A 26,310-nucleotide genomic window follows, 5' to 3' on the forward strand; every position below is an offset into this window, starting at 1 on the left:
AGACAGGCCATGAGCGAGGGGAGGTGAGAATGAGGTCACAGGTGGTCCCGTGTCTGCCTTCCCTGCTCAACATGCAGAGAGGACTGGCCATTTTCTCTGGCTTTATTAGCATGCTCTACAGTCACTGCAAGTGTCACAGGAGGAATTGTGGCCTCCTCCACAGCAGTGAGAACACTGGGCCCATTTTCATCTGTCTTCCTCCTGTTTCCTCGAACCCGTCCAAGATTCTTTCTTCAGTGAGTTATTCACATTGTTCCTTTTCCTGCAAGAGAGAGGCCTTTGGCCTCCTTTTCAGCAAGGGCCTAGTCACTGGTGAAGTGCAGTATTCAGCTGGTGACAAAGGTGTGAAATGGAATTGGCTTCCATGATTTGGTGAAGTATTTGCAAGAAGCCTGTGGTGAGGCTTCTTGTTTACAGATCCAAGAGTCTTAGTGGAAACCTCAGAAACACATGCTCACGGTTGCTGTCATCCTTTTTTTTTTTTTTTTTTTTTTATTTTGTTTTGAGATGGAGTCTCGCTCTGTCTCCCAGGCTGGAGTGCAGTGGTGCAATCTCCGCTCACTGCAACCTCCACCTTCCGAGTTCAAGCGATTCTCCTGCCTCAGCCTCCTGAGTAGCTAAGATTACAGGCACGCACCACCACACCCAGCTAATTTTTGTATTTTTAGTAGAGACGGGGTTTCATCATGTTGGTAAGGCTAGTCTCGAACTCCTGACCTCATGATCCACCTGCCTCGGCCTCCCAAAGTGCTGGGATTACAGGCATGAGCCACCGTGCCCAGCCTTTTTTTTAAATTTTTTTTTCTTTTTGAGACTGAATCTCACTCTGTCTCCCAGGCTGGAGTGCAGTGGTGCAATTTCGGTTCACTGCAATCTCCACCTCCCCAGTTCAAGTCATTCTCTTGCCTCGCCTCCCGAGTAGATGGGACCACAGGAGTGCGCCACCACACCCGGCTAATTTTTGTATTTTTAGTAGAGACAGGGTTTCACCATGTTGGCCAGACTGGTCTCAATCTCCTGACCTCAGGTGATCCACCCGCCTCAGCCTCCCACAGCGCTGGGATTATAGGTGGAACCATATGGCCGTGCCTGGCCAGATGCTGTAATTCTTTGGAGAGGGATGGAGTTAGCATTTCCCCTTGTGCTCTTGGGAAAATGGCTTTGCTAAGATGTCAGAAGTCCCTGTTAATACAACTTAAGTAGATAAACCATAGTCAGAACCTGGGGAAAATTCCTGTTTAACTTACTCATTTGCATGCAATGATGACACTTATTTCAAAGCATTCCTGTCTCCGCAGTGCGGTAGTTCAAATGTGTGGGCATCCCTGGGCTGGTACAGGTAATAGGACTTGTAACGCTTGGCCCTTTTCCCTAGTTTGATTATACTCTCTGTACTCTCTGACCAGTCTGATTTAGGAAGGGTTTGATAGTACAATATCTGCCTTTCCCGGTGTGTGCTGCAAGTCCCAGTAGGAGTTCCAGGTGTGCACAGCTGGCTCAGAGCCTGCTGGCCCAGCCCACATTTCCCAGGCCAGCGACAGTGTGCTGAAGTGTTTTTCATCAGACAGTTAACAAGACTTCCTTATACATTTCCCCAGTGTCAAGAAAAACAAAAGGTGCCCAGTTCTCTGCTGCCTCCAGCAGTGCTGGGCAGAAGTGAGACAGGAAGCCGGGCTCCCGACTCACACACGCAGAGGTAGGTGGGAAGCTACAGCGCGTGGGCTTTCATATCCCCAGGGCCTGGGCTGAGGCCTCTTAAAGACAAGCCGGCCCTGCGCTTGCCCACGCCTGACGCAGGCCAGGCCACAGCGTGGCTCTCTGTCCACAGAGGAAGTGGCGCAGTAAGTGGCCAGCCCCTCCCTGCTTTGGAAAGGTCCCGCTATTCACGGAATCTTGGGTGGGAGCCCTGACACCAAAGGCAGAAACCACAAGGGAGAAGCCAGTCCCGGCCGCCTAAAGGCGAAATAAGCCTGTTGCTGGATGCCATGAAAATGCCCCGCGTTCCAGTCCTAAATGGGATGCGTGCTATTGGTTTGAGAGAGAGATTTTTTTTTTTTTTGAGACAGGGTCACGCTCCGTTGCCCAGGCTGGAGTGCAGCGGCGCGATCTCGGCTCACTGCAACCTCTGCCTCCTGGGTTCAAGCAATTCTCCTGCCTCAGCCTCCCGAGTAGCTGGGACTATAGGCACACGCCTCCACACCCGGATAATTTTTTGTATTTTAGTACATACTGGGTTTCACCGTGTTGCCCAGGCTGGTCGCAAACTCCTAACCTCAGGTGACCCTCCCGCCTCGGCCTCCCAAAGTGCTGGGATTACAGGCGTGAGCCACCACGCCTGGCTGAGAGAGATTTTTATCACATTAAGAAAATAGTCTCTTTCTGTGTTTCCAGGGTTATGGCTTTTTTTAAAATCAGAAGCGAATGTTGAGTTTTCTCAAATGCCTTCTCAATGTGTACGAAAATGATGGTGTGTTTTTTTCCCATGGCATATTAAAGTGTGATTTTGTAGTAACAGGCTTAAAGCATTCCTGAGATTAGCCCTCCTTTAAATAAAATATGCTATGTGGCTAGATGAAACTTGTTAGCGTTGGATAGAGGACTTGAGTGCCTAGTCATAGGTAGAAGTGAAGGGCATCTGTTCTGTCCGTGTGCGCATGCGCTGAGACACATGTCATGCCATCTTAAGAGGCGTGGGATCAGGGTTTCTTACCTTTTTTAAACGAACTGGGAAGCTCCACATCTTTTTCTTTCACATTAAGAATTTGCAGAGGCTCGGCCGGGCGCGATGGCTCACGCCTGTAATCCCAGCACTTTGGGAGGCCGAGGCGGGCAGATCACAAGGTCAGGAGATCGAGACCACGGTGAAACCCCGTCTCTACTAAAAATACAAAAAATTAGCCGGGCACGGTGGCGGGCGCCTGTAGTCCCAGCTACTCAGGAGGCTGAGGCAGGAGAATGGCGTAAACCCAGGAGGCGGAGCTTGCAGTGAGCCGAGATCGCGCCACTGCACTCCAGCCTGGGCGACAGAGCGAGACTCCGTCTCAAAAAAAAAAACAAAAACAAAACAAAGAATTTGCAGTGGCTCATGCCTCTCCCTCCTGTAATCCCAGCACTTTGGGAGGCTGAGGTGGCATCACTTGAGCCCAAGAGTTTGAGACCAGCCAGAGCAACATAGTGAGACCCTGTCTCAATTAAAAAGAAAAAAAAAAGAATTTGAAAGAACTGCTTGGGATCTAGGGCCTTTTGAGACAGCAATTCTTTAATAACACTTTCCATTTTTCTTCTTGGAATTCCTCCTTTTTAAGTCAATATTTGATAGTTTATAATTTCCCAAAAAGTATCCCAATTCACAGAGGATTTTCCAATTTTTAACAAACTTTTTTTACACATTAATCTCTTATAATTTTTCTTTTCTTTTCTTTTTTTATTTGTTTGTTTGTTTTTTTAGGACAGTGTCTGACTCTGTTGCCCAGGCTGGAGTGCAGTGGCACGATCTCGACTCACTGCATCCTCTGCCTCCTGGCTTCAAGGGATTCTTGTGCCTCAGCCACCCAAGTAACTGGGACTACAGGTGTGTGCCAGCACACCTGGCTAATTTTGGTATTTTCAGCAGAGATGGGGTTTCGCCATGCTGCCCTGGCTGGTCTTGAACTCCTGACCTCAAGTGATCTGCCCACCTTGGCCCCCCAAAGTGCTGGGATTACAGGCGTGAGCCACCGCACCTGGCCAATATTAGCTTTTAATAATTATTGATGGACAAATTATTTGCCATGTGGAGAGATTTTATTTTGTTCTTTTTAAAAAATATCTTGCTTTGGATACTTATTTTGTTTATTTATTTTTGTTTAATAAGATAATTTACAACTGTTAATTTTTCTCAGAATCCACTTTTGCCCCATTCCATTCATTTGTACACATAGTATTTTGCCATTCTTGTTTCTTAATATTTTGTAATTGAATTTTTAACTTCTCGCATGACTTCAAAATTATGTAAACGATCTTTCGTTTCTAAGAATTCCGTTTTTTAAAATATATCCTTTTTTTAAAACTAATTTTTAGTTTTCAATATTGTAGCCTAAGAATATTGACTTACGATGTATTCTCTGGGGATTTGATGAGTAGAGTCTCTTTTTGCTGCCTAATACGGACCCAGGGGCCTTTGCAAAGCTGGCTGAGTCTCTGTAGAATGGAACCTTTATCAGTCACTGCATCAGTTTATTAACATTATTTTTCATAATCATTTTATGCTACTGTTTATCTACCTAGCCTTGGGAGGTGTGTTTAAGTCCCCCACGTTCTTGCGTTCCTGGCAGCTGCGGCCGTCTGTGCGCTGCGGCTATTCTGGGTGGAGTATCCCCAACAGCCCCACGGATGGCCCTTCTCACTGGCCTGGGCCGGGTCTGCTGGGAAGCCTGCACCCCTGCTCACCTTCTGTCTGCGTCTCCTGGGCACAGCCCTCTCTCGCTGTCTTCCTTTAGCCTTTGTTTCACTTTGCCTTGGAGGTGGCCGCTGTGAGCAGAGTAAGTGGGATTTTGGCTCTCACCCTCCCTGCCCTGGTGGTGTCTGCAGTCTGGTTGTTGAGACCAACAGTGATTCAATAATCACATGAATCCATGGACAGGCACAAAGTAACACACATCTAGGAAGGAAAACCCCACTTTGCTGGGGGAGCCAAATATGATGGAAGCATCCAGAAAGGCCTCTTTGAGGACATGACATTTAAGTGAAGGGTGAGCATAGGGTGAGCCTGTGAAGATGAGGCTAACAGCTTTCCAGGTAAAAGGAACAGCACGTGCAAAGGTCCCGAGGTAGAACGCTGGCCGCCGTGGCCAGAATGTGGCTAGCAAGAGGGAAGGGACCCAGGTGAGCGGGGAGTGTGGCTAGAATGTGGCCAGCAGGAGGGAGGGGTCCCAGTTGAGCAACCCACACAGAGGCTTCTGAATCCGGGACAGGTGCAATGGTGAGCCCTGAAGGCGTGAAGCAGGGGTGGGAAGGTGTGGACGGTGGGTTAGGGCAGGTGCCAGGTGTGGGATGTGGCCTGGAGAGCCCGTTGTGGCTGAGCCCAGCATGCAGAGTCGAGGGCGGTGGAGGGGTTTGATGGCTGCCCCTGACTAAACTGGAGGAGGCAGAAGAAGGGGTACATAGATGCCAGGCCCCCACATACTCACTCACTGCAGAAAGGTGGAAGCTGGTATGTGAGTTGTAATAATCCATCCACCAGGACAAGTCACTTCTGCCCCATCCTGGGCACAGTGATGGGGCCTCAGGAGGGGAGGGCAACCTTGAGGGAAAGGGGAGCCACGATAACTCAGGGGATAGGCATGGCATGGGGGCCCTGAGTCACACGTGTTCACAGCCAGAAGTGAATGGCCCAGGCTTCAGGTGGAGGAGGGAAAATGGGGAGCTCACAGGTGCAGCCCAAGGCCAAGAGAGAAGGAGCGCTTCGCAGGGGATGCCTCTCCTCCGGGGGCTGGGAAGGGCGGGGGGCTTAAGTCAGTGAGGATTCCCCACTGCCACCCGGAGCAAGGCTGGAGTGAGGATGAGGAGGGGCCTGGAGCCAAGGACAAGGTGGAAGAGGAAGGGATTGGGAGAAGGAGGAGGTGCTGGGAGGAAGAAGAAGGGGCTGAGAGGAGGAGGGAGGGGCCAGGAGGAGAGCGGGATCAGGAGGAAGAGGAGGGGCCAGAAGGACAGGGAGATGGAGGAGGGAACAGGAGGACCAGGAGGATGCAGAGGTCCCTGCAGAGGGGGTGGGTGGGGGGGTTAGAGCAAGGAAGAAAGTGGGGTCCTGCCCCCGGGGCCCACCCTGCACCCCCACTCACCCTCCCACAGGGCGCCTTCCTGCCTCAGAGGTGGGTCCCGCAGGGCCCCCAATTCCACACAGGAGGCCACTGAGACTGGAGAGGCCCAATGCCCTGTCCCCACTCCCTGTCTGCACTGCACGCCTGCCCCGTGAGCCACTGTCACCAGAGGGTCCCAGCCCCACCTGCATATCAGAGCCCTCTGGTGGGAAGACCCAGGCTGCCCCAGACACCAGGCGTGGTAGCTGCACATGCAGTGACATCAACATCTAGTTTCCTGTGAGCCTTCCTGCTAAAATAAGCTGTTAAATATAATTATAAAAAGTATGTATGCTCAAAGTAGAAAACCCAGAAAATCCAAACAAGTTGAGAGAAAAGTCCTTTGTGTTATCACCATTCTGGTGGGGGTCATCCCTGAAACACTCTGGTGTGTCCCCTTCCCATGTGGACCATTTTACCCCAATCCAGGCTGTTTATGGTATCTGGTCTAACCTGCTGCTGCTTTTTAAAACTTTATTTAGCAGAGAGACTGGGTTTCACTATGTTGCCCAGGCTGGTCTTGAACTCCTGGCCTCAAGCGATCTTCCTGCCTCAGCCTCCCAAAGTGCTGGGATCACAGGCATGAGAGCTGTTCTTTTGCGCAGCTTTAGAACATAAATATTTTTCTATATCTTAAAATTTTCTTCCTAAATATAATTTTAACAGCTACATAACAGAGCCGCTCATAAATAATTTCTGTGACCACTGTCCTGTTGTTTGCTATTTTTCATAATTATAAATCTGCAGTGGACACCTTCTTAGATCACTGTTATCTATATTTCACATTATTAATTTAGGATAAATCCCAGTAATGGAATTATGGGGTCAAGAGGCATCTATGAGTTTGACATTATTGATACATATTGCCACATTGTGTTTCAGAAAAATTGTACCAGTTTATCTTCTGTGAGGAATGCTGTGAGTGCCTGCCTCAGTGTCCTACACCTTCACTGGCATTCAGCATTCTTTTCTTTTTTTTGAGATAGGGTCTCACTCTGTTGCCCAGGCTGGAGTGCAGTGGCAGGAACACAGCTCACTGCAGCCTCAATCTCCCACCTCCCTGGGCTCATGTGATCCTCTGACCTAAGCCTCCCAACTAGCTGGGACTACAGGTGCATGCCATCACTGGCAAATTTTTGTATTTTTTTGTAGAGACAAGGTCTCACTGTGTTGCCCAGGCTGGTCTTAAACTCCTAGGCTCAAGCAATCCTCCAGCCTGGGCCTCCCACAGTGCCGGGGTTTCACGTGTGAGCCACCGCGCCCAGCCTAGCATTCTCATCTGTAAGAGGAGCGCCATCTGGATGTGCGGTCTTTCATTTCACATGCCTAGTAGTCATTTGTATTTCTAGAAGAAACTGTGATTTAAATGCCTCATGGGGATTCCTCTCTGTTTTGTAGCCACCCATACACCGCCCTATCTGAATCCCTACCCCATGTCTGCCTGGCATTGGGACAAGCTCCCCGAGCCGGCCTCAAGTGGGTCACCCACGCTGGCTGTCAGGATACATGGGGTGGCACCTCCCGCCCCAGCAGGTAATGAAAGCTGCTGGAAGCCACCAGGCTGAATCTTCCAGGGCAGAGGGAGGCAAATACTGATGCAGATAAAGTGAACTGAGGCCGGGTGTGGTGGCTCATGCCTGTAATCCCAGCACTTTGGGAGGCCAAGGCGGACAGGTCGCTTGAGCCCAGGAATTTGAGATCAGCGTGGCCAACATGGTGAAACCCTGTCTGTACTTAATAAATAAATAAATAAATAAATAAATAAAAGTTTGCCAGTTGTGGTGGTGCACGCCTGTAATCCCAGCTATTCTGGAGGGTGAGGCAAGAGGATCACCTGAACCCAGGAGGCAGAGGTTGCAGTGAGCCAAGATCATGCCACACTGCACTCCAGCCCAAGCAACAGAGCAAAACCCTGTCTAAAATTAATAAATAAATAAATAAATTGTAAAAAGTGAATTTAAAGCCAAAAGTGCTTTCCCCTCAGATTTTCTGATGATTTAGACACACATTGCCTGGTCACCTTTTGCTTAAGTATAAACTCAAAAAGGACGAGAAATGTATACTTCATGAGCCAGTCAAGTGAGGACCTGTCTCTTCATCCTAATAGGAGACTAAGGCTTGAACAAGCAAATGAGGTCTCCAGGGTCACTCTGGGTAAGAAGTGGAGCTGGGATTTGAACCCAGGTCTGTGGGTGACAGGGCCCAGGCTCTCATATTTCATATTAGGGCCAGCCGGGGGTAGCTGGGGGACAACTGCAACCTCAGGGTGTCCCCAGGGTAGACGACTCACCTGTGAGCATTGGCGATCACACTTTCTTTTTTTTTTGAAACGGAGTCTCGCTGTGTCTCCCAGACTGGAGTACAGTGGCATGATCTTGGCTCACTGCAAGCTCCACCTCCCGGGTTCATGCCATTCTCCTGCCTCAGCCTCCCGAGTAGCTGGGACTACAGGCGCCCGCCACCACGCCCGGCTAATTTTTTGTATTTTTAGTAGAGACGGGGTTTCACCGTGTTAGCCAGGATGGTCTTGATCTCCTGATCTCGTGATCCACCCGCCTCGGCCTCCCAAAGTGCTGCGATTACAGGTGTGAGCCACCGCGCCTGGCCGGCAATCAGACTTTCTTACCAGCAAGTAAACCACCATGAACTGCGGTGCCGGGCCTTGACTTGGGACCCACATATGCTGGAAACTCCCACCAGAGGATTCAGGAACATTCCAAGCAAAGTTCGCTTCGAGCCCCAGAATGGAAAGTCCTAGCCAAAAAAGGATCATTGCTCAGTGACATGAGAACTGAAACTTTAGGGAGTTAGAGTCAGGGTGTATCTTTCATGACTATTTTGGGTCCTTCAGTCAGTTCTGTGTTGTGTTGGGCAGAAGAATGTCTGTACTCTGAGGGGAATATTTTTTATCACATCCTCACTGACGGAGCTCACAACATTTATTGAAAGTTTCAGCTGTCACTTCTGTATAAATAAACAGGATGAAGTGGGCAGCCGACAGCACATTAGAGATATTTTTAGACGCGGGTGGCGCTGCAATCCAGAAGGCTAACGTATCAAGGAGAGAGTGCCTGGTCCCAGAATAGCCCACCCACACACGGCCCTATCTGCCTCAGCGTGGCCTCAGCGTGGGTTCTGTGGTGATGTGGCTTCCTGCATCCGCTCCTTCCTGTTCTGTTTGGCCAGTGCAGAGATGGCAATAGCTCCTCCTAAAAATGCCACAGCTCCGCGCCTCAGGGGACGGGGGCAGTGTTGAGGATCACGTATCACTGGATCTGCAGAACCCCAAAACCTAAACTGCCTGTGGGTTTGGAGGGTCTGAGATATGGGAGAGGATCATCATTCAAAGCAGCATTCATTGGTCAGATGCAGTGACTCACGCCTGTAATCCCAGCACTTTGGGAGGCCAAGGCAGGTGGATCACCTGAGGTCAGGAGTTCGAGACCAGCCTGGCCAACATAGTGAAACCCCGTCTCTACTAAAAGTACAAAAATTAGCCAGGTGTGGTGGACCGTGTCTGTAGTCCCAGCTACTCAAGAGGCTGAGGCAGGAGAATCGCTTGAACCAGGGAGGCGGAGGTTGCAGTGAGCTGAGATTACACCACTGCACTCCAGCCTAGGTGAGAGAGTGAGACCCTGTCAAAAAAAAAAAAAAGAGGCAGCATTCTCACTGTTTAACCCTGTAGCTGAGAAGCCTAGACTTGGTTTTCAGCAACAATAACACGTCTAACATTTACCGTGGACCAGCCACATAACATGTACTCATTCGTTTTTTTCCCCACAATGAGACTCAGACTGTCCCGACTTCCTGTGGCTTTTTCCACTTCTGTTTTCTTCTTGAAACATGAGTCCTTGCTCACCTGGAAAGACCACACACCCCAGTGCCCACAGGCGGGGCACACCCTCTACTGCCTGTCCCTCCTCATGCCGCATCTACTGGGCCTCTTGCATGGGCTAAGGGAGGCGCTATGCACTCAGGGCAGTGACCTAGAGGGCGGCCAGGGAGGAAAAACAGTGACCGTATGACAGGGGCTGGGGTAGAGGGGCGCTGGGATGCTGGAGAGGCCCCTACTTTTTCTGTATAGCCTCTTAAAGCCCCCGAGGGTCTCCTCACATTTGATTTATGACCTCTGATCCATTTACTCACTTTCCAGATTAAGTATAAGGAAAAATATCCTTCTATTATCTTCATTTTCACTGTTTTTGGAGCCCGTCATCTATTATGTGGATCTCAAATTCTTTCTTATGACTGAAGAACTTTCTTTGACATTTCTTGTAGCACAGGTCTGCTGGCAATGAATTCTCTCAGCTTCTTTTTTCTCAAAAGGTTCTTATATCAACCTCTTTTTTTTTTTCTTTTTTTTCAAGACAGAGTCTTGCTCTGTCACCCAGGCTGGAGTGTAATGGCATGATCTCAACTCACTGCAACCTCCGCCTCCCAGGTTCAAGTAATTCTCCTGCCTCAGCCTTCTGAGTAGCTGGGGTTACAGGCGTCCGCCACCACGCCCAGCTAATTTTTGTATTTTTAGTAGAGGCGAGGTTTCACCATGTTAGCCAGGCTGGTCTCTCACTCCTGACCTCAAGTGATGCGCTTGCCTCGGCCTCCCAAAGTGCTGGAATTACAGGTGTGAGCCAATGTGCCCAGCGTCAACCTCATTTTCAAAAGGTATTTTTTTCTAGGTATAGAATTCCTAGAATATAGAAAATTCCTAGGCATAGAAAACAAGAATGTGTTTCCCCTCCCCCCAACCCCTAATACTTTCAAAATGTTGCCCATTGTCTTCCCGCATGACAAGCCTCTGATAAGAAATTAAGAAATCTGCTGTAACTCACTGTTCTTTTATATGTCTTTTTTCTTCTGACTTCAAGATTTTTTCCTTTTTCTGTGGTGTTCAGCAGTTGGACTTTGATGTGTCTACGTGGTTGTTTGCTATTGTAGCTGCTTTGTTTTCTGTCCTGTTTTAGATTCTCCAAGCTTCTTGGATCTGCAATTTTATGTCTTTCATTATTTTTTTAAAAGCCTCAGCCATTACCTCTTCAAATATTTCTTCTGCTCCATTCCCTCTCCTCCTTCAGGGACTCTCACATTATGAGTTGAGGTTGATGTCATTTACAGGATTGTCATGTTACACAGCTCTTGGATGCTCTAGTCTTCCCCAACTTTTTTTTTCTCTTTGTGTTTCAGTTTGGTTAATTTCCACTGACATATCTTCAATTTCTCTCTTTCCTCAGTTTTCGTGTCCACTGATGGGCCCACTGAAGGAATTCTCTCTGATGCTATGTCTTTTTATTTCTAGCAACCTGTCTTTGACTTTGAGTTTCCACCTCTCTGCTTAAATTCTCCATCTGTTCATGCATATTGTCTACCCTTTCCACTAGACCCATTATCATACTAGCCATTCTAACATACCTGTCTGACATCTAGGTCATCTCTGAGTCTAATTCCATTCATTGTTCTGCCTCTTGGCAATGGATTGGTTGTTTTTTGTTGCTTCTCAGCAAAAAATATATATATATATAATTTTTATTGAATACTGAACATTCATGTATAGAACAGAGGTGACTACAGTCGATAGTATTTACATGTGGAAATGGGTAAGCCTCTTCTGTCAGACTGTTAGTGTGGGATTTGAGTCAATCTTGTTAGGAATTGAACTGGGTTTGGGATTTGTCATTGTTATGGTTATCTTCAATGTACCATAGGCCTCAAGTACCTCTAGCAATGAGCTGCCATTGCCTTGTGCCCAGGGTTGGGACTAGGGCACTGGAGGAGATTTCTCAGTGTGGTGCCCCACCCTCTGCTTTCAGCTTTCCCTTGCCTGCCTGTGCTGCAGCATGGATCTCGCCCCACTTTCTCTTGGCAGTAGACAGGTACTGCTTGTTATTCTACACCAAGGTTATGTTCAAAGGCTTGGGGAGGGTTCTCTGTGTCCTGATCCAGCCTCAGTTTAGACAGGCCCTTCCCTGTGCCCTTCGCCTCAGAATTCCTACCCCTTTTTCCTGTGGCAGACAAACCCTGCTGGGGTCTTGGGTGCGACTGTCCTGTCCCTTCCCCAGCGAGAAGAGATCACTGTTTTTTGTTGTTGTTTTGAGACAGAGTCTTAGTCTTGCTCTGTCACCCAGGCTCAAGTGCAGTGGCGTGATCTCAGCTCACTGCAACCTCCACCTCCCGGGTTCAAGCGATTCTCTTGCCTCAGTCTCCTGAGTAGCTGGGATTACAGGCACCCGCCACTGCACCCAGCTAATTTTTGTATTTTTAGTAGAGACAGGGTTTCACCATCTTGGCCAGGCTGGTCTCAAACTCCTGACCTTGTGATCCACTAGCCTCGGCCTCCCAAAGTGCTGGGATTACAGGCATAAGCCACCATGCCCAGCCAAGGCCTCTGTTTTGTATAGTGCAGGATCCTAGGCCAGGATGGTTTCCTGGTGCCCTTCCAAAGAAAAAGAGTTCCTTCCTATCCTTCCACCAGCCATGGTCTTTGTCTGTGCCCTGGGGGCGACAGGCTGTGCTGTTCCTCCCTCAGCAGCCTAAGACATCTGGTCCCAGGAGAGAAGAGTCTGGGATGGTGGAAAGGGCTTTGAGCCTGTTCCTACCCTGGCTGCAGCCCTGGTGGCACAACTGCCACGGCAAGCCTGGCATCACACTAGCATTGTGGATACGGGGGTGAAGGGGACTTGACAACTGCCCTAGAGGCACTCAGGCTGCCCCTGTGGGGCAAGGGCTCATTCAAGGCTTACTGGCTTATGGATGCCCACTGTGGCCTCAACCCCCAGTGAGTGCAACTTGGACCCAGACAAGGAAGTGTCCAAGTTGTGGCCAGATTTGGCCACCAAGGGCGAGGGACAGTGGTGAGGTGTGAGACCTGTGCAGTCACACCCTGGCCCTCTCACCCGGAAGTCCTCCAGCCTTCCCAAACCTCTGTTTCCCTGTCTATAAAACGATGGGTAACAGCGGTCCCCAAGCGTGAGCGAGATCACACACAGGCCCTGCTGAGCCTGTGCCTATCATGCAGGGGCACCCAGTGGATCTGCATGATAACAGCAGTTATCATGGAATGGTGACAACAGTGAATGCCACCAAGACCCCTCAGGTAGTCAGTCCCTGAGAACAGGCTCTGAGCCCCATGCAACACCAGAGGGGCCTTTCTTCCTGAGTCTCAGGGCTGTTCTGTGAAGCAGGAGGTCACGGGGTTGGGGGAAATGCAGGGCTGGAGGCAGAAGGAGCCAGCATGGTCTGGGTTCTACCCATGTCCAGTGCTGTCTCAGAGCCTCAGTTTCCTCTGCTGGAAGAGGCACTTGGCACCCACGTCCTGGGTTGGAAGATGACACAGAAAAGCACTGATGGCTGGGTCCACTTGGGTTTTGTCCACTTCATTTCAAAGGGCAGGCTGTGGCCTACAAACCCCTGTCTATGGAAAAAGTTGTTCAGAAACAGATGGTGTTTGCTCTCCCAGAGAACCCTGGGGGAGCAGAGTCCTGAGAGCACCTAAGGGGCAGGGTGGGAATGAGTTCATCTGCTGCGGCTTCGAGAGTTAGAATTCCTGGAGCAGAGGGGACTCTGCGTTGGCTGCTCTCCAAGCCAAGCCCAAGGAACACCCCAATGGCACACCCTCTGCCCGTGCCACCCGGGCCCCTGGCTCAGCACAGCCACCTCCACTCCCTTCCCTGTAGCCTGGTGGCAGCCATACCTGTGGGTAAAGGCACCTGCAGCCATGGCAGGATAGGGTCAGGGGCCCTGTGGTGAAGTCCACACACACAGTCACACACACAGAATAACACAGTCACACTGCACACACAGTCACACACACAGAATAACACAGTCACACCCGCACAGTCATACACACAGAATAACACAGTCACATCTGCACACACAGGTTCATACACAGAATAACACAGTCACACCACTCACAAATGACAGTTACACACACAGGGACACACACAGAGGATAATACAGTTACAAACCCACAGAAAATAACAAGTTACACTCACACACAGGGACACACACACACAGAGAATAACACAGTCACACACAGAGAATAGCACAGTAACAGTCACACACAGAGAATAACACACGCAATCACACAGAATAACACAGTCATAGTCACACAGAATAACACAGTGTTACACAGTCACACATAGAATGTCTCACACACACACACAGAATAACAGTCACACACAGAGAATAACAGTCACACCCACAGTCACACACAGGATAACACAGTTATATATATATATAGTCACACACACAGTAACACAGAATTACAGTCACATGCAGAGAATAACAGTTACACAGTTACACACAGAATAACAGTCACACAGAATAGCACAGCTATTCACACACAGTCACACACAGGGAATAACAGTCACACACAGAATAACAGTAACACACAGTCACACACAGAAAATAGTCACACACAGTCATAGAAAACAGTCACACAATGTCACACAGTCACAAAGAGAACAGTCACACACAGAATAACGCAGTTACACACAGAATAACAGTCACATGCAGATAATAACAGTTACACAGTCACATAGTCACAGAGAATAACAGTAACACACACAGTCACATATAGAATATAACAGTCACACAGAAACAATGTCACACAGAGTCACAAAGAGAATAACAGTCACACACAGTCACACACAGAATATTATAGTTACACAGACAGAGAATAAGTCACACAGTCACACACACAGAATAACACAGTCACCCACACACAGAATAACAGTCACACAGTCACACACACAGAATAGTCACACACACACACAGTCACACAGAAAATAGTCACACACAGAATAACAGTCACACAGAATAACACTATCACACAGTGAATAACAGTCACACACAGTCACACAATAACACTGTCATATAGTGAATAACAGTCACACACACAGTCACACAGAATAACACTGTCACAAAGTGAATAAAAGTCACACACACAGTCACACAGAGAATAACAGTCATTCAGTGAATAACACACAGTCACACAGAGAATAACACTCATGCAGTGAATAACAGTCACACACACAGTCACACAGAGAATAACACTCATGCAGTAAATAACAGTCACACACAGTCACACAGAGAATAACACTGTCATACAGTGAATAACAGTCACACAGTTGCACACAGAGAATAACAGTTACACATAGTCACACATAGTCACACACAAAGAACAATGGTTACAGTCACATACAGAATAACAGTCACACACAGACGCGACACCAGTCTGTGACCTTGCCCGGGGTAGCAGAAGGAGCTGGTGGCAGAGGAGCCAGTGGCAGAGGTGTGGGCCTCATTGGCCACCCAGCCTAGGTCATCCTTCCGGTGCAGACAGAGCTGTGAGAGGCCCCACAGCCACGCCAGGGCTTCCTGCACCACGGGCCGCCATGCAGGTTGCCTGGGAGTCCCCCTGGAGCCGTTGGGGCCCTGCCCTCCTGGATCCAGGGCCACTGCCTCGGTGCCGGGCCTGTTCCAAGCCAAGCTCCAGGGCCGCGTGAGGGGCCACGGTACAGCGCCCCTGGCTGGGGTCCCGCGTTGTTTCCCCTGCCTGCCCAGGGTCTCACCACCTCCTCTTCCATCCACAGGAGCTACAGGGAGCTGGCCGACTGCACCTGGCACATGGCGGAGAAGCTAGGCTGCTTCTGGCCCAACGCAGAGGTGGACAGGTTCTTCCTGGCAGTGCACGGGCACTACTTCAGGGCCTGCCCCATCTCAGGCAGGGCTGTGCGGGACCCGCCTGGCAGCGTCCTCTACCCCTTCATCGTGGTCCCCATCACGGTGACCCTGCTGGTGACGGCACTGGTGGTCTGGCAGAGCAAGCACACAGAGGGCATTGTGTAGGCAGGGCCCAGGCTGCCATGCACCCAGGCTTCAGGGTGAGGCCAGGCAGGCCTGGGTGGGGGCAGCTTCTGGAGCCTTGGGACAGAGCAGGCCCGCAATACCCCCCCTTCTTCCAACCAAGAAGAGCTCACAGGAGTCCAAAGTAGTCGAGGCTCTGGCATTAACCTGGAAGCCCCCCCCTGGCTGGAGGCCACTTCCACCCTAGGAAGGGGACAGAGACGTGACCCCAACTTACCTCTGGAAAGGGTCCCAGCCCAGGCTGCTTACCCCATAGCCACATTTGTGGATGAGTGGTTTGTGATTAAAAGGATGTTCTTGAACTTGGAAAGAGTCATTACCTCTGAGTACCCATCACTGGGAGAAGGGTGGCAACCCAGGCCCTGTGGACTCTCTTTCCTCTGACAGGAGGAATCAGGGGCCTTTGCTCGGGGGTGACACTGGAGCCAGTGCTGAGTGCACTGAGGTGCTCCTGGGGATTCTGGGGCCCTTGCTGCCCCCGGTGACACAGAATAACACAGTCACACCCACACACAGTTACACACACAGAGTAACAGTGTCACACCTGCACAGTCACACACACACACAGAGTCACACACACAGAATAACAGTCACACCCACACACAGTCACACACATAGTCACACCCACACATACAGTCATATAGAGTAACAGTTACACCCACACACACAGTCACACACAGAATAACACAGTCACACCCACACACACAGTCACACACAGTCACACCCACACAGTCACACACACAGAATAAGTCACACCCACACACACACAGAGTAACACAGTCACACACACACAGTCACACACATAGAATAACAGTCACACCCACACACACAGTCACACACACAGAATAACAGTCATACACAGTCACACACAGAGTAACACAGTCACACCCACACAGTCATACACACAGAATAACACAGTCACACCCATGCACACAGTCACACAGAATAACAGTCACACCTGCACACACAGTCACACACACAGAATAACACAGTCACACCTGCACACACAGTCACACACAGAATAACACAGTCACAGTCACACACACAGTCACACACACAGAATAACAGTCACACCCATGCACACACACAGAATAACACAGTCACACCTGCACACACAGTCACACACAGAATAACAGTCACACCTACACAGTCACACACACAGAATAACACAGTCATACCTGCACACACAGTAACAGTCACACCTGCACAGTCACACACACAGAGTAACACAGTCAAACCTGCACAGTCACACACACAGAGTAACACAGTCACACCTGCACACACAGTCACACTTGCATACACCAGGGCTGGATACGCTGAGATCACAGACCAGGAAGGGCTGGGCCCCTCCCCACAGATACCTGGGGCCTCGGGTGCAAGCTCTTCCTGTCTGTCCCTGAGGCATCACCGGGCTTAGCCTTCTGTCCCTCACCTCCCTGCACCCCATCCACACTTCTGCCCATGTCCCCACCTGTAGCTGGGCTTCCAGAAGGTTCTGGCTCCCCAAAGGAGCCCCTCCATGGTCCCTCCTGGGTGTCCTCTGAGTTCAGACCCCGCCTCTCGGGCCTCTGCAGCCCCCAGGACCTGTCCCTTCTCCAGTGACTGAGAAGAGTGTCCACGCCCCCATCACCTTCGACTTGGCCTCTCCCTCTGCCCCACATGACAGCCCCATCCAAACACGGCAGCCAGTGCCGTGGCCTTGTAGTTTCAGCTTCAGCACACCACAGCCACGTGAGGCCACCCACCGCCCAGCCTGGGCTAAGCCCATCAGACGCCAGGCAGCTCATCACAGCAGCCTCCCCCCATAGAGCCCCTGAGCCTCCTCCTGGGTGTTGCAGTCCCCACGCCACCCCTACAAGGTACACCCAAACCTCCCCACCCAGCCAGTCCCAAGAGGCATCCCCAGCCTAAGAGACCAGAAGGAGCCCCAAGTGGCTTCTCAGCTTCTCCAGCAGAACCATGGCTGTGGTGTGGGCCCGTTTTCCCCAGAGGAGCAGGCGTGGCTGTGCCTTCCACTGGGTCAGGAGAGGAACCCAGGGTTGCTGACAGTGAGCGGTGGCCTCAGGGGCTGATCCTCGTCTCTGTCTTGTTGGGAACCGCCAGGACTCCACTGTCCATGACCCAGTCTCAGCCTTGGGCCCTCAGTGAGGGTCTGGTCAGTCTGCTGCGCGAGGCCCCAGCTTCCTCCACTTCTAGGATGTGACCACCTGTGAGTGGAGAAGCCAAGGGTCCCCTAGGGCCAGTGGTTTGGGGCCACAAGGAAAGAATAAGTATGACAAGAACAGCAGTAGCGTTTGCGTGAGCCGGGCACTGCACTGTGAACTTGTATTTATGAAACTCTCAGAGAAGCCCCTTGAGGGAGGGCCTGTCCTTGTCCCCATTTCACAGAAGAGGAAAACAGAGTTCAAGTCACTTGCCCGAGTTCTCTCAGGAATCTGTCCAATAAGATTCCTTGAGATACTCCAATACACAGGACAGATGAAGGCAAAGAGGGGCCGGGATGCACCTCCCCCTTCTCTCCTCTATTCCCCCCTCAGCTCCTCCCCTACCTGCCCCCTGGGCCACAATGGGGCCCGGCCTTGCCCCTGTGCTCATAAGCTGGCCTTTCCTGAGAGGCCCCAGTGAGGGCGAGGAGACAGGAGGTGGGAGCTTCTCACACGATTTCGACCTGCGGTACTGCCGGTATCTCTCAGACAAACTGCAGCTGGGCCAACCTGGGTGGGGGTGCTGTGCTGGGACCTGAGTCAGGGACCACCGGAGGAGGTAGCCCTTGAGCCACCCTGGAGCCCGGGCCATGGCTGGGTCAGTCGGCTAGGCAGGCCTGGGAGCTTCGGATGGACTCCTCCCACATGGGACTGGGGAAAAGAGGGATTCATTGAAAATTACCACCAAAACAGCACCTACGGGGATGGCCCACAGGTCCATTCCAGGCACATTATCAGTGAAGCCAGGCTGGGGCTGTCCTCTTACCAGTAAGCATTCGTCACCTTAGTTGACCATGCTTTTTAAGACACTGTCCAGTCCACAGCATTCACTCTGCCATCTCCACTTCCAGAAATCTCACCCCTCCCTGGGATCCAGGGACCCCTGAGCCCTCAGCCAGTCGTAACCCACCCGTACTGTTATGTCACAAAGTGGTTGTGGTTATGAGAGCTGGAAGAAAATGGGACAAGTGTCTCGGCTCATCCCCCACTTCTCCCCCAGAAAGCCAGGGAGCCCTGAGGACCCTAGTGGCTAGCCCAAGGTCACACCACCAGTGGCAGAGCCCCAGGCCCTGGCTCGAGCAGCCCCGCGGCCCCCGGGCCCCCAGGTGGGGGTGCAGAGCCCACTGCTTCACCCAGGGCTGAGCTGCACACGCAGAATCCTTCCAGAATCCGTTTTAGGGCTGTGGCATCTTCAAGGACAAGGACCCTCACCTTGCCATGTGCTTTGCCAGCCGTGTGTGTGTGCATGCATGCGTGCGCATGTGTGTGCATGTGTGCGCATGTGCATGTGTGCGTGCATGTGTGTGCATGTGTGTGCGTGTATGTGTGTGTGCATGTGCATGCATGTGTATGTGTGAATGTGTGCGTGTGTGCATGTGTGTGCGTGTGTAGAAACAGTAAACTTCGAGTGGCACTATCCCCTCCAAAGTTCTATTGTTTTATTCACTGGTCACGACATGGGCTTTTCGTTGGTTCCAGGCCTGCTGTTTGCTGCTGGTTGTGGTTGTGGAGGGGTGTGTTATACTTTGTGGACATGAATCTCCTGCCACACATCTTTCTAGGTGGCCACTCACAGTGCTACCACTTGCCTCAGATTAATAAGATTTGTTCTGATTAAGGAAAGTAACCTTTCCCAGGACACCAGGACACTGGCTGCTTTTCACATCACAGCACTGACAGACCCTCATGACCACTGCCCCATTATAGGGAAACAGACCAAGGGAAACGAGACACTGAAATTCAGAGGCTGGTTTTATGTAGAAGAAGGTGTTCCCAGAGCACTCTGATCAAAAAGGTCTGATCCAAAAGATTTCACCCAACTTCGTAAACTTCAGAGCGTCAGCTGTTCTGGAAGGACAGTATGCCTATTCTACCACTTGGAAAAGATGACAATAGACATCAGAAATCAATGTGACAGGCCGGGCATGGTGGCTCATGCCTGTAATCCCAGCACTTTGGGAGGCCAAGGTGGGCCGGCAGATCACTTGAGGTCAGGAGTTCGAGACCAGCCTGGCCAACATGGTGAAACCCCGTCTCTACTAAAACTACAAAAAATTAGCCAGGCGTGGTGGCGCACATCTGTAATCCCAGCTACTCAGGAGGCTGAGGCAGGAGAATCACTTGAACCCAGGAGGCAGAGGTTGCAGTGAGCTGAGATGGTGCTGTTGCACTCCAGGCTGAGCAAGAGAGTAAGACTCAAAAAGAAAAAAGAAAAGAAAAGAAAGGGGAGGGGAGGGGAGGGGAAGGAGAGGAGGGGAGGGGAGGGGAAACACGACAGAAAAGACTGCGCTGAGACCAGGTCTTCCTTACTCTCCCACCTCCACAACTCTCAACTCACGGGGACAATAACGGCTTTCGGCTTTCCTTCTTCCTTGTCAGGTCACGATGGGCAGCGGGTGAAGTCCACAGGCAAGGCCTGTCGTGGCTGGGATGGGCAAAACTCTGCCCTTACCAGGGTACCCTGTCTGATCAGGTTCCTGGTCAAGTATTTGCATGTCACAAGGCTGGGAACCAAGAACTGAATGCCAGCACGTAAGGTGGTAAAGGAGAGGTGGACTGGGCCTGGAAGCACTGTTCCTTCTCCAGCCTTCTCTGATGGGCCCAGGACAGGAGGCAGTGTTGACACAGGGAAGGCCTGGGGTCTCTGCTAAGCTGATTGGGAAACCAATGGCAGGTGTGTGTGTGTGTGTGTGTGTGTGATTTTTATTTGGGGTTTTTGGTGGTGGTTGTTCTTTTTTTTAATTAATTAATTTTTTTTTTTTGAGAAAGAGTCATACTCTGTCGCCCAGGCTAGAGTGCAGTGGCGTGATCTCGGCTCACTACAACCTCTACCTACCGAGTTCAAGCAATTCTCCTGCCTCAGCCTCCAGAGTAGCTAAAATTACAGGCGTGTGCCACCACGCCCAGCTAATTTTTGTATTTTTAGTAGAGACAGAGTTTTGCCATGTTGGCCAGGCTGGTCTCAAACTCTTGAGCTCAGGCAATCTGCCCACCTTGACCGCCCAAAGTGCTGGGATTACAGGTGTGAGCCACCGCACCTGGACTCCAAAGGCAATTCTAATTAAAAAAATAAGATTGAGTGGCTTTGTTGTGTCCTGAGCTAGAGAAACACTCCCTTACCCAGAGCTTGTCATAAAAATCCATGTCATAGAATGTCAGAAATCCATAGGAAAAATAATGAATTGGAAGTCAAAAAAATCTTTAAAAAGCAAGGGAAAAATATGGAATTTAGCATGGGAAATGGAATTGCCCAACTACGTCACTGCTCCCAAAGTCGCTTGTCTTAATGAGCTCCCAGAAATAAAATTGCTCTGGGGACAGCATTTCTTGTAAACCAAGAAGCAGCTCTGGATTGGAAAAATCTTCAAAGAAAGGACATCCCTGTTGGATTTGCCACTAAGGAAGCCACAGACAGCCTGGGAACGTAGGGGCGGAGGCAGCACCAGAATGCACAATGAGTCTGAGCCTGGGAACAGGTCATTCCTGCTGGAGAGAAAGCCCTGAGGCCTCTAGAGATGTGCTCTGCCTCTCGTTCATCAGAAATGAAAACTGGGCTGGGCATGGTGGCTCATGCCTGTAATCCCAGCGCTTTGGGAGGCTGAGGCGGGCGGATCACAAGGTCGAGACCATCCTGGCTAACACGGTGAAACCCCATCTCTACTAAAAAATACAAAAAACTAGCCGGGCGAGGTGGCGGGCGCCTGTAGTCCCAGCTACTCGGGAGGCTGAGGCAGGAGAATGGCGTAAACCCGGGAGGCGGAGCTTGCAGTGAGCTGAGATCCAGCCACTGCACTCCAGCCCGGGCAACAGAGCGAGACTCTGTCTCAAAAAAAAAAAAAAAAAGAAAGAAAAGAAAACTGGGCTGGACATGGTGACTCACGCCTGTAATCCCAGCACTTTGGGAGGCTGGGGGTGTTGGGGGGGATTATTTGAGGTCAGGACTTCCACACCAGCCTAACTTGGTGAAACCCCCAATCTCTACTAAAATTCCAAAAAAATTAGCTGGGCATGGTGGCAGGCGCCTGTAATCCCAGCCACGCTGGAGGCTGAGGTAGGAGAATCACTTGAATCCGGGAGGCGGAGTTTGCTTTGAGCTGAGATCACACCACTGCACTCCAGCCTGGGAGACAGAGTGAGACTCCGTCTCATAGAGAGAGAGAGAGAGAGAGAGAGAGAGAGAGAGAGAGAGAGAGAGAGAGAGAGAGAGAGATAGACAGACAGACAGACAGACAGACAGACAGACAGACAGATAGATAGATAGATAGATAGATAGATAGATAGATAGCGATAGATAAATAGATAGCGATAGATAGATAGATAGATAGATAGATAGATAGATAGATAGATAGATAGATAGATAGATAGATAGATAATGGTACCATCCTTCTGGAGGCCAAGTTGGAAATATGTACCAAAAGTCTTGAAATGCTTATTCCCAGTAATTTCCCTTCTAAGAATGTATCCCAAGGACATAATTAAAGATATGCAAAAGGACTTGCAGGGAAAGATCTTCACCTGGAGTTATTTATAAGAGCAAAGGGTGGAAACACCCTCAATGCCCAACACTGGAGGACTGTCAATCAGATTAAAACCCAGATGACAGGGAAAAACTGTTCAATCCAATCCAGATGACAGGGAAAATAGGTTCTTTTTTTTCTTTAGAGTCTCGCTCCGTCACCCAGGCTGGAGTGCAGTGGCACGATCTTGGTTCACTCACTGTCACCTCCACCTCCCGGGTTCAAACAATTCTTCTGTCTCAGTCTCCCAAGTAGCTGGGATTACAGGTGTGCACTACCACGCCTTGCTGTATTTTTGTATTTTTAGTAGAGACAGCGATTCCCCGTGTTGGCCAGGCTGGTCTGGAACTCCTGACCTCAAGTGATTCACCCACCTTGGCCTCCCAAAGTGCTGGGATTACAGGCGTGAGCCATCCACCATGCCTGGCCGGGAAAAACAAGTTCTTAAATTAAGTACATGGGAATTTTTTTTCATAGTGTAGAGTTAATTGGAAAAGGCAGATTATGAAAAAGGAGAGTGAACTGATCTCAGTTTTGGAGTGTGTGTGAACACATTCCCCAGGCCATATCCAAGTGGGGGAAGAGCACATATACAACCAGCAGAAACGGTAGCAACAGGGCCATGGTCTGGATCTAGGGGCCACATCCCCATTACTGGGCTGTCACTCTTTGGCATTAGATCAGATTTAGTAGGTTCTGAGCCCTTTTTTTTTTTTTGAGGCTGGAGTGCAGTGGCACGATCTCTGCTCACTGCAAGCTCCACCTCCCGGATTCAAGCAATTCTCCTGCCTCAGCCTCCCGAGTAGCTGGGATTACAGGCACCCGATACCATACCTGGCTAATTTTTACATTTTTAGTGGATATGGGGTTTCACCATGTTGGTCAGGCTGGTCTTGAACTCCTGACCTCAAGTAATCCACCCACCTCGACCTCCCAAAGTGCTGGGATTACAGATATGAGCCACGATGCCCAGCAGGTTCTGGGTCTTGACTGGACCCCTTTTTAGCTGTGTGACTTTGAGCAACCTCTTCATCTTTCGATAATTTTATGTGCATGGAAAAGATGCCTTAGCATTGGTCATATGCCCTGTTCCAAGGATGGTGTCTGAGCTCCAAAGAGCAGGCCACCTGCCAGAGGACCCGTATTTTGCGGGGACAGGGATGAGGATGGGATGCAAGAAGAGAGCACATGTAGGCTGAGAGCATTGAGAATGGGAGAGGAAAGAGGTTTCAAGACATTTTTCTCTAGATTGTGAACAAATTGCCCTTTGGTTCCCCCTAGAACAAATTTAAGAAGGACCTAAATTGCTTTTCAAGGCTATTTTAGGAGGTGAACTTGGATCTGACTTTGTTTTTTCTTCCTGGGCCTGTGCGAGGTGGGCCATGGGTGCCCGTCTTTATTTGGGTTACAAAAATGTGAAGGGGGTGCAGAGGAACAGCAGAAAGAGGGCAGCTCTCCAGAGCATCCCTTTCTGCCCCACACTAGTCACAATCCTTGGGCCTGGGAACAGCGCTCATGCCCCCAGGCGAATCTCTTCCCCACAGACACCCTGGCAGGAGGCTGGGGAAGTTTGCTCCCTGTCTGGGGGCAGGGCAGGAGGCAGACGGGGTGACTGGAGGTGTATGTCCATGACAGGTGGCAGCTGCTTTCCATCCCTAGTGCAGCCTGCCGTGACAGCACCTACATCCCAGCCCTGCCCCTGACACCTAAGGTCTCTTCTTACAAGAAGCAGTGCCACCTTTAAAACGTTTCAGATGGTCAGGCCGGGTGCAATGGCTCCCACCTGTAATCCCTGTACTTTGGGAGGCTGAGGAGGGCAGATTGCTTGAGCTCAGGAGTTCGAGACCAGCCTGGGCAACATGACAAAACCCCATCTCTACCAAAAATACAAAACCTTAGCCAGGTGTGGTGGCGCACACCTGTGTTCCCAGCTACTCTGGAGGCTGAGGTGGGAGGATCACTTAAGCCCAGAGGTGGGAGGCTGCAGCGAGCCGAGATCGTGCCACTGCACTTCAGCCTGGGTGACAGAGCAAGACCCCATCTCAAAAGAAAAAAGTTTCAGATGGTCATAGGTGTGAAAGTATATAATGTAAATAAAATGTTTTTAAAAACTAATTTTTTCAAAAGTTGTAGCGTAGAAGTGATGGCACCAAGCTGTCTGAGTTCAAACAAAATGCTGGCTGTGCCAATTAAAAATGGTGAGGCAGGCCGGGTGCAGTGGCTCACACCTGTCATCCCAGCACTTTGGGAGGCTGAGACTGAGGCTGGAGGATCACTTGAGCCCAGGAGTTTGAGACCAGCCTAGGCAACATAGTGAGACCCCATCTCTACAAAAAAAATGTAAAATTTAGCTGGGTGTGGTGGCATGTGCCTGAAGTCCCAGCTACTCAGGAGACGGGGGGGGGATCGCTTGAGCCGGGGAGGCAGTAAAGCCATGATCACACCACTGCACTCCAGCCTGGGTGACAGAATGAGACAGACGGAAAGAAGGAAGGAAGGAAGGAAGGAGGGAGGGAGGGAGGGAGGGAGGGAGGGAGGGAAGGAGGGAGGGAGGGGAGGGGAGGGGAAGGGGGAGGGAGGGGAGGGGAGAGAGGGAGGGAAAGGCGAGGCAAGCTCCTCAACCCTCTGGGCTTCAGTGTCATTGCCTGCAGAGGGCTGGCCATGGACACTTCAGGGACTCACAGTGAAGACAGCCCTTGGCCACGTGCCGGGCACATCACAAACGCTGCTAACCGGGGCCATAGTGATTCACTTTCACAGAAGGGCTGGGAGCTGTGGCTGCAGGTGCGCATGAACATACGTGGGTAAATGCTCCTGTCTCTCGGCGTTCCCAGCCCTTCTGCACAGAAGGTGCGGGTGAGTCAAAGAGAGAATAATCGGTGATCATAATGACAGGAAACGATCAAGTTCGGGGATTCTCTCCTCCTCCCAGGGCTCGGCTGAGGATACAGCAGTGCAGTCAGGGTCTGCTCAAGCTGCTGCTGTAAGACTAGGGACTTAAACAACAGAAGTGCGTTTCTTGCAGCTGTGGAGGCTGGAAGGCTGAGATCAAGGGGTCGGCAGGGTTGGTTTCTTCTGATGCCTCTCTGCTCGGCTTGTCATTTCCTCCCTGCCTCACATGGTCGTCCTTCTGTGCCTGCATCCTAATCTCTCTCTTTTTTTTTCTTTTGAGACGGGGTCTCACCCGGTCACCTAGGCTGGAGTGCAGTGGTGCAACCTCTGCTTGCTGCAGCCCCCACCTCCTGGGTTCAAGCAATTCTCCCACCTCAGCCTCCCAAGTAGCTGGAATTACAGCCGTGCGCCACCACGCCTGGCTAATTTTTGTATTTTTAGTAGAGACGGGGTTTCACCATGTTGGCCAGGCTGGTCTCGAACTCTTGACCACAGGTGATCCACCCATCTTGGTCTCCCAAAGTGCTGGGATTACAGGTGTGAGCCATCACAACTGGCCCTAACCTTCTCTCCTTATAAGGGCACAGTCACATTGGGTTAGGGCCCACCCAGTGGCCTCATTTAACATTAGTCACCTCTGTAAAGACCCTGGGTCCAAACCCAGTCACACTCTGAGGTACTGCAGGTTAGGACTTTAAGATGTGAAGTCACATTCTGAGGCAGGTACACAACTTAGCCCAGGACAAGAGCCACCTCCGCAACCATAAAAGTGTCACCCACAGCAGTGGGGTTTTCTACCTGACCCAACACAGTCAATTTCAGGTGGGATGGAATTAAAGTGTTGTAATTCACGTGAAAAGGCATGGAAAACAGCACTGCAGTAAGGCCTTGGCTACAGAAACATCACAAGATTGAATAAAGACCTGTTTTGCATCAATGCACATCATGGCACATTCTCATTGTGGGAAAATGTGGTTTAATGAGGGAGCCACGGGG

The 26,310-nt window shown here is 50.6% G+C and overlaps 1 protein-coding gene across 2 annotated transcripts in view; it reads left to right on the forward strand.

The window, feature by feature from the left end:
- The window catches only part of LOC105473830 (receptor activity modifying protein 1), a 54,877-nt gene extending 38,874 nt beyond the window's left edge, over positions 1-16,003 (forward strand). The window contains exons 3-4 of one of the 2 annotated variants that reach the window (XM_071073685.1): positions 11,645-11,707; positions 15,428-16,003. In XM_071073685.1, the coding sequence (XP_070929786.1) occupies positions 11,645-11,707; positions 15,428-15,683 (319 nt within the window). In that variant the 3' untranslated portion in view covers positions 15,684-16,003. The remainder of the gene's footprint in view (positions 1-11,644; positions 11,708-15,427) is intronic. The other variant, XM_011727904.3, reaches the window with a different exon arrangement.
- The last annotated feature ends 10,307 nt before the right edge of the window (positions 16,004-26,310 follow it).

The sequence above is a fragment of the Macaca nemestrina genome, chromosome 11 (genome assembly GCF_043159975.1).
Source record: "Macaca nemestrina isolate mMacNem1 chromosome 11, mMacNem.hap1, whole genome shotgun sequence".
NCBI classification, from domain to species: Eukaryota; Metazoa; Chordata; class Mammalia; order Primates; family Cercopithecidae; genus Macaca; species Macaca nemestrina.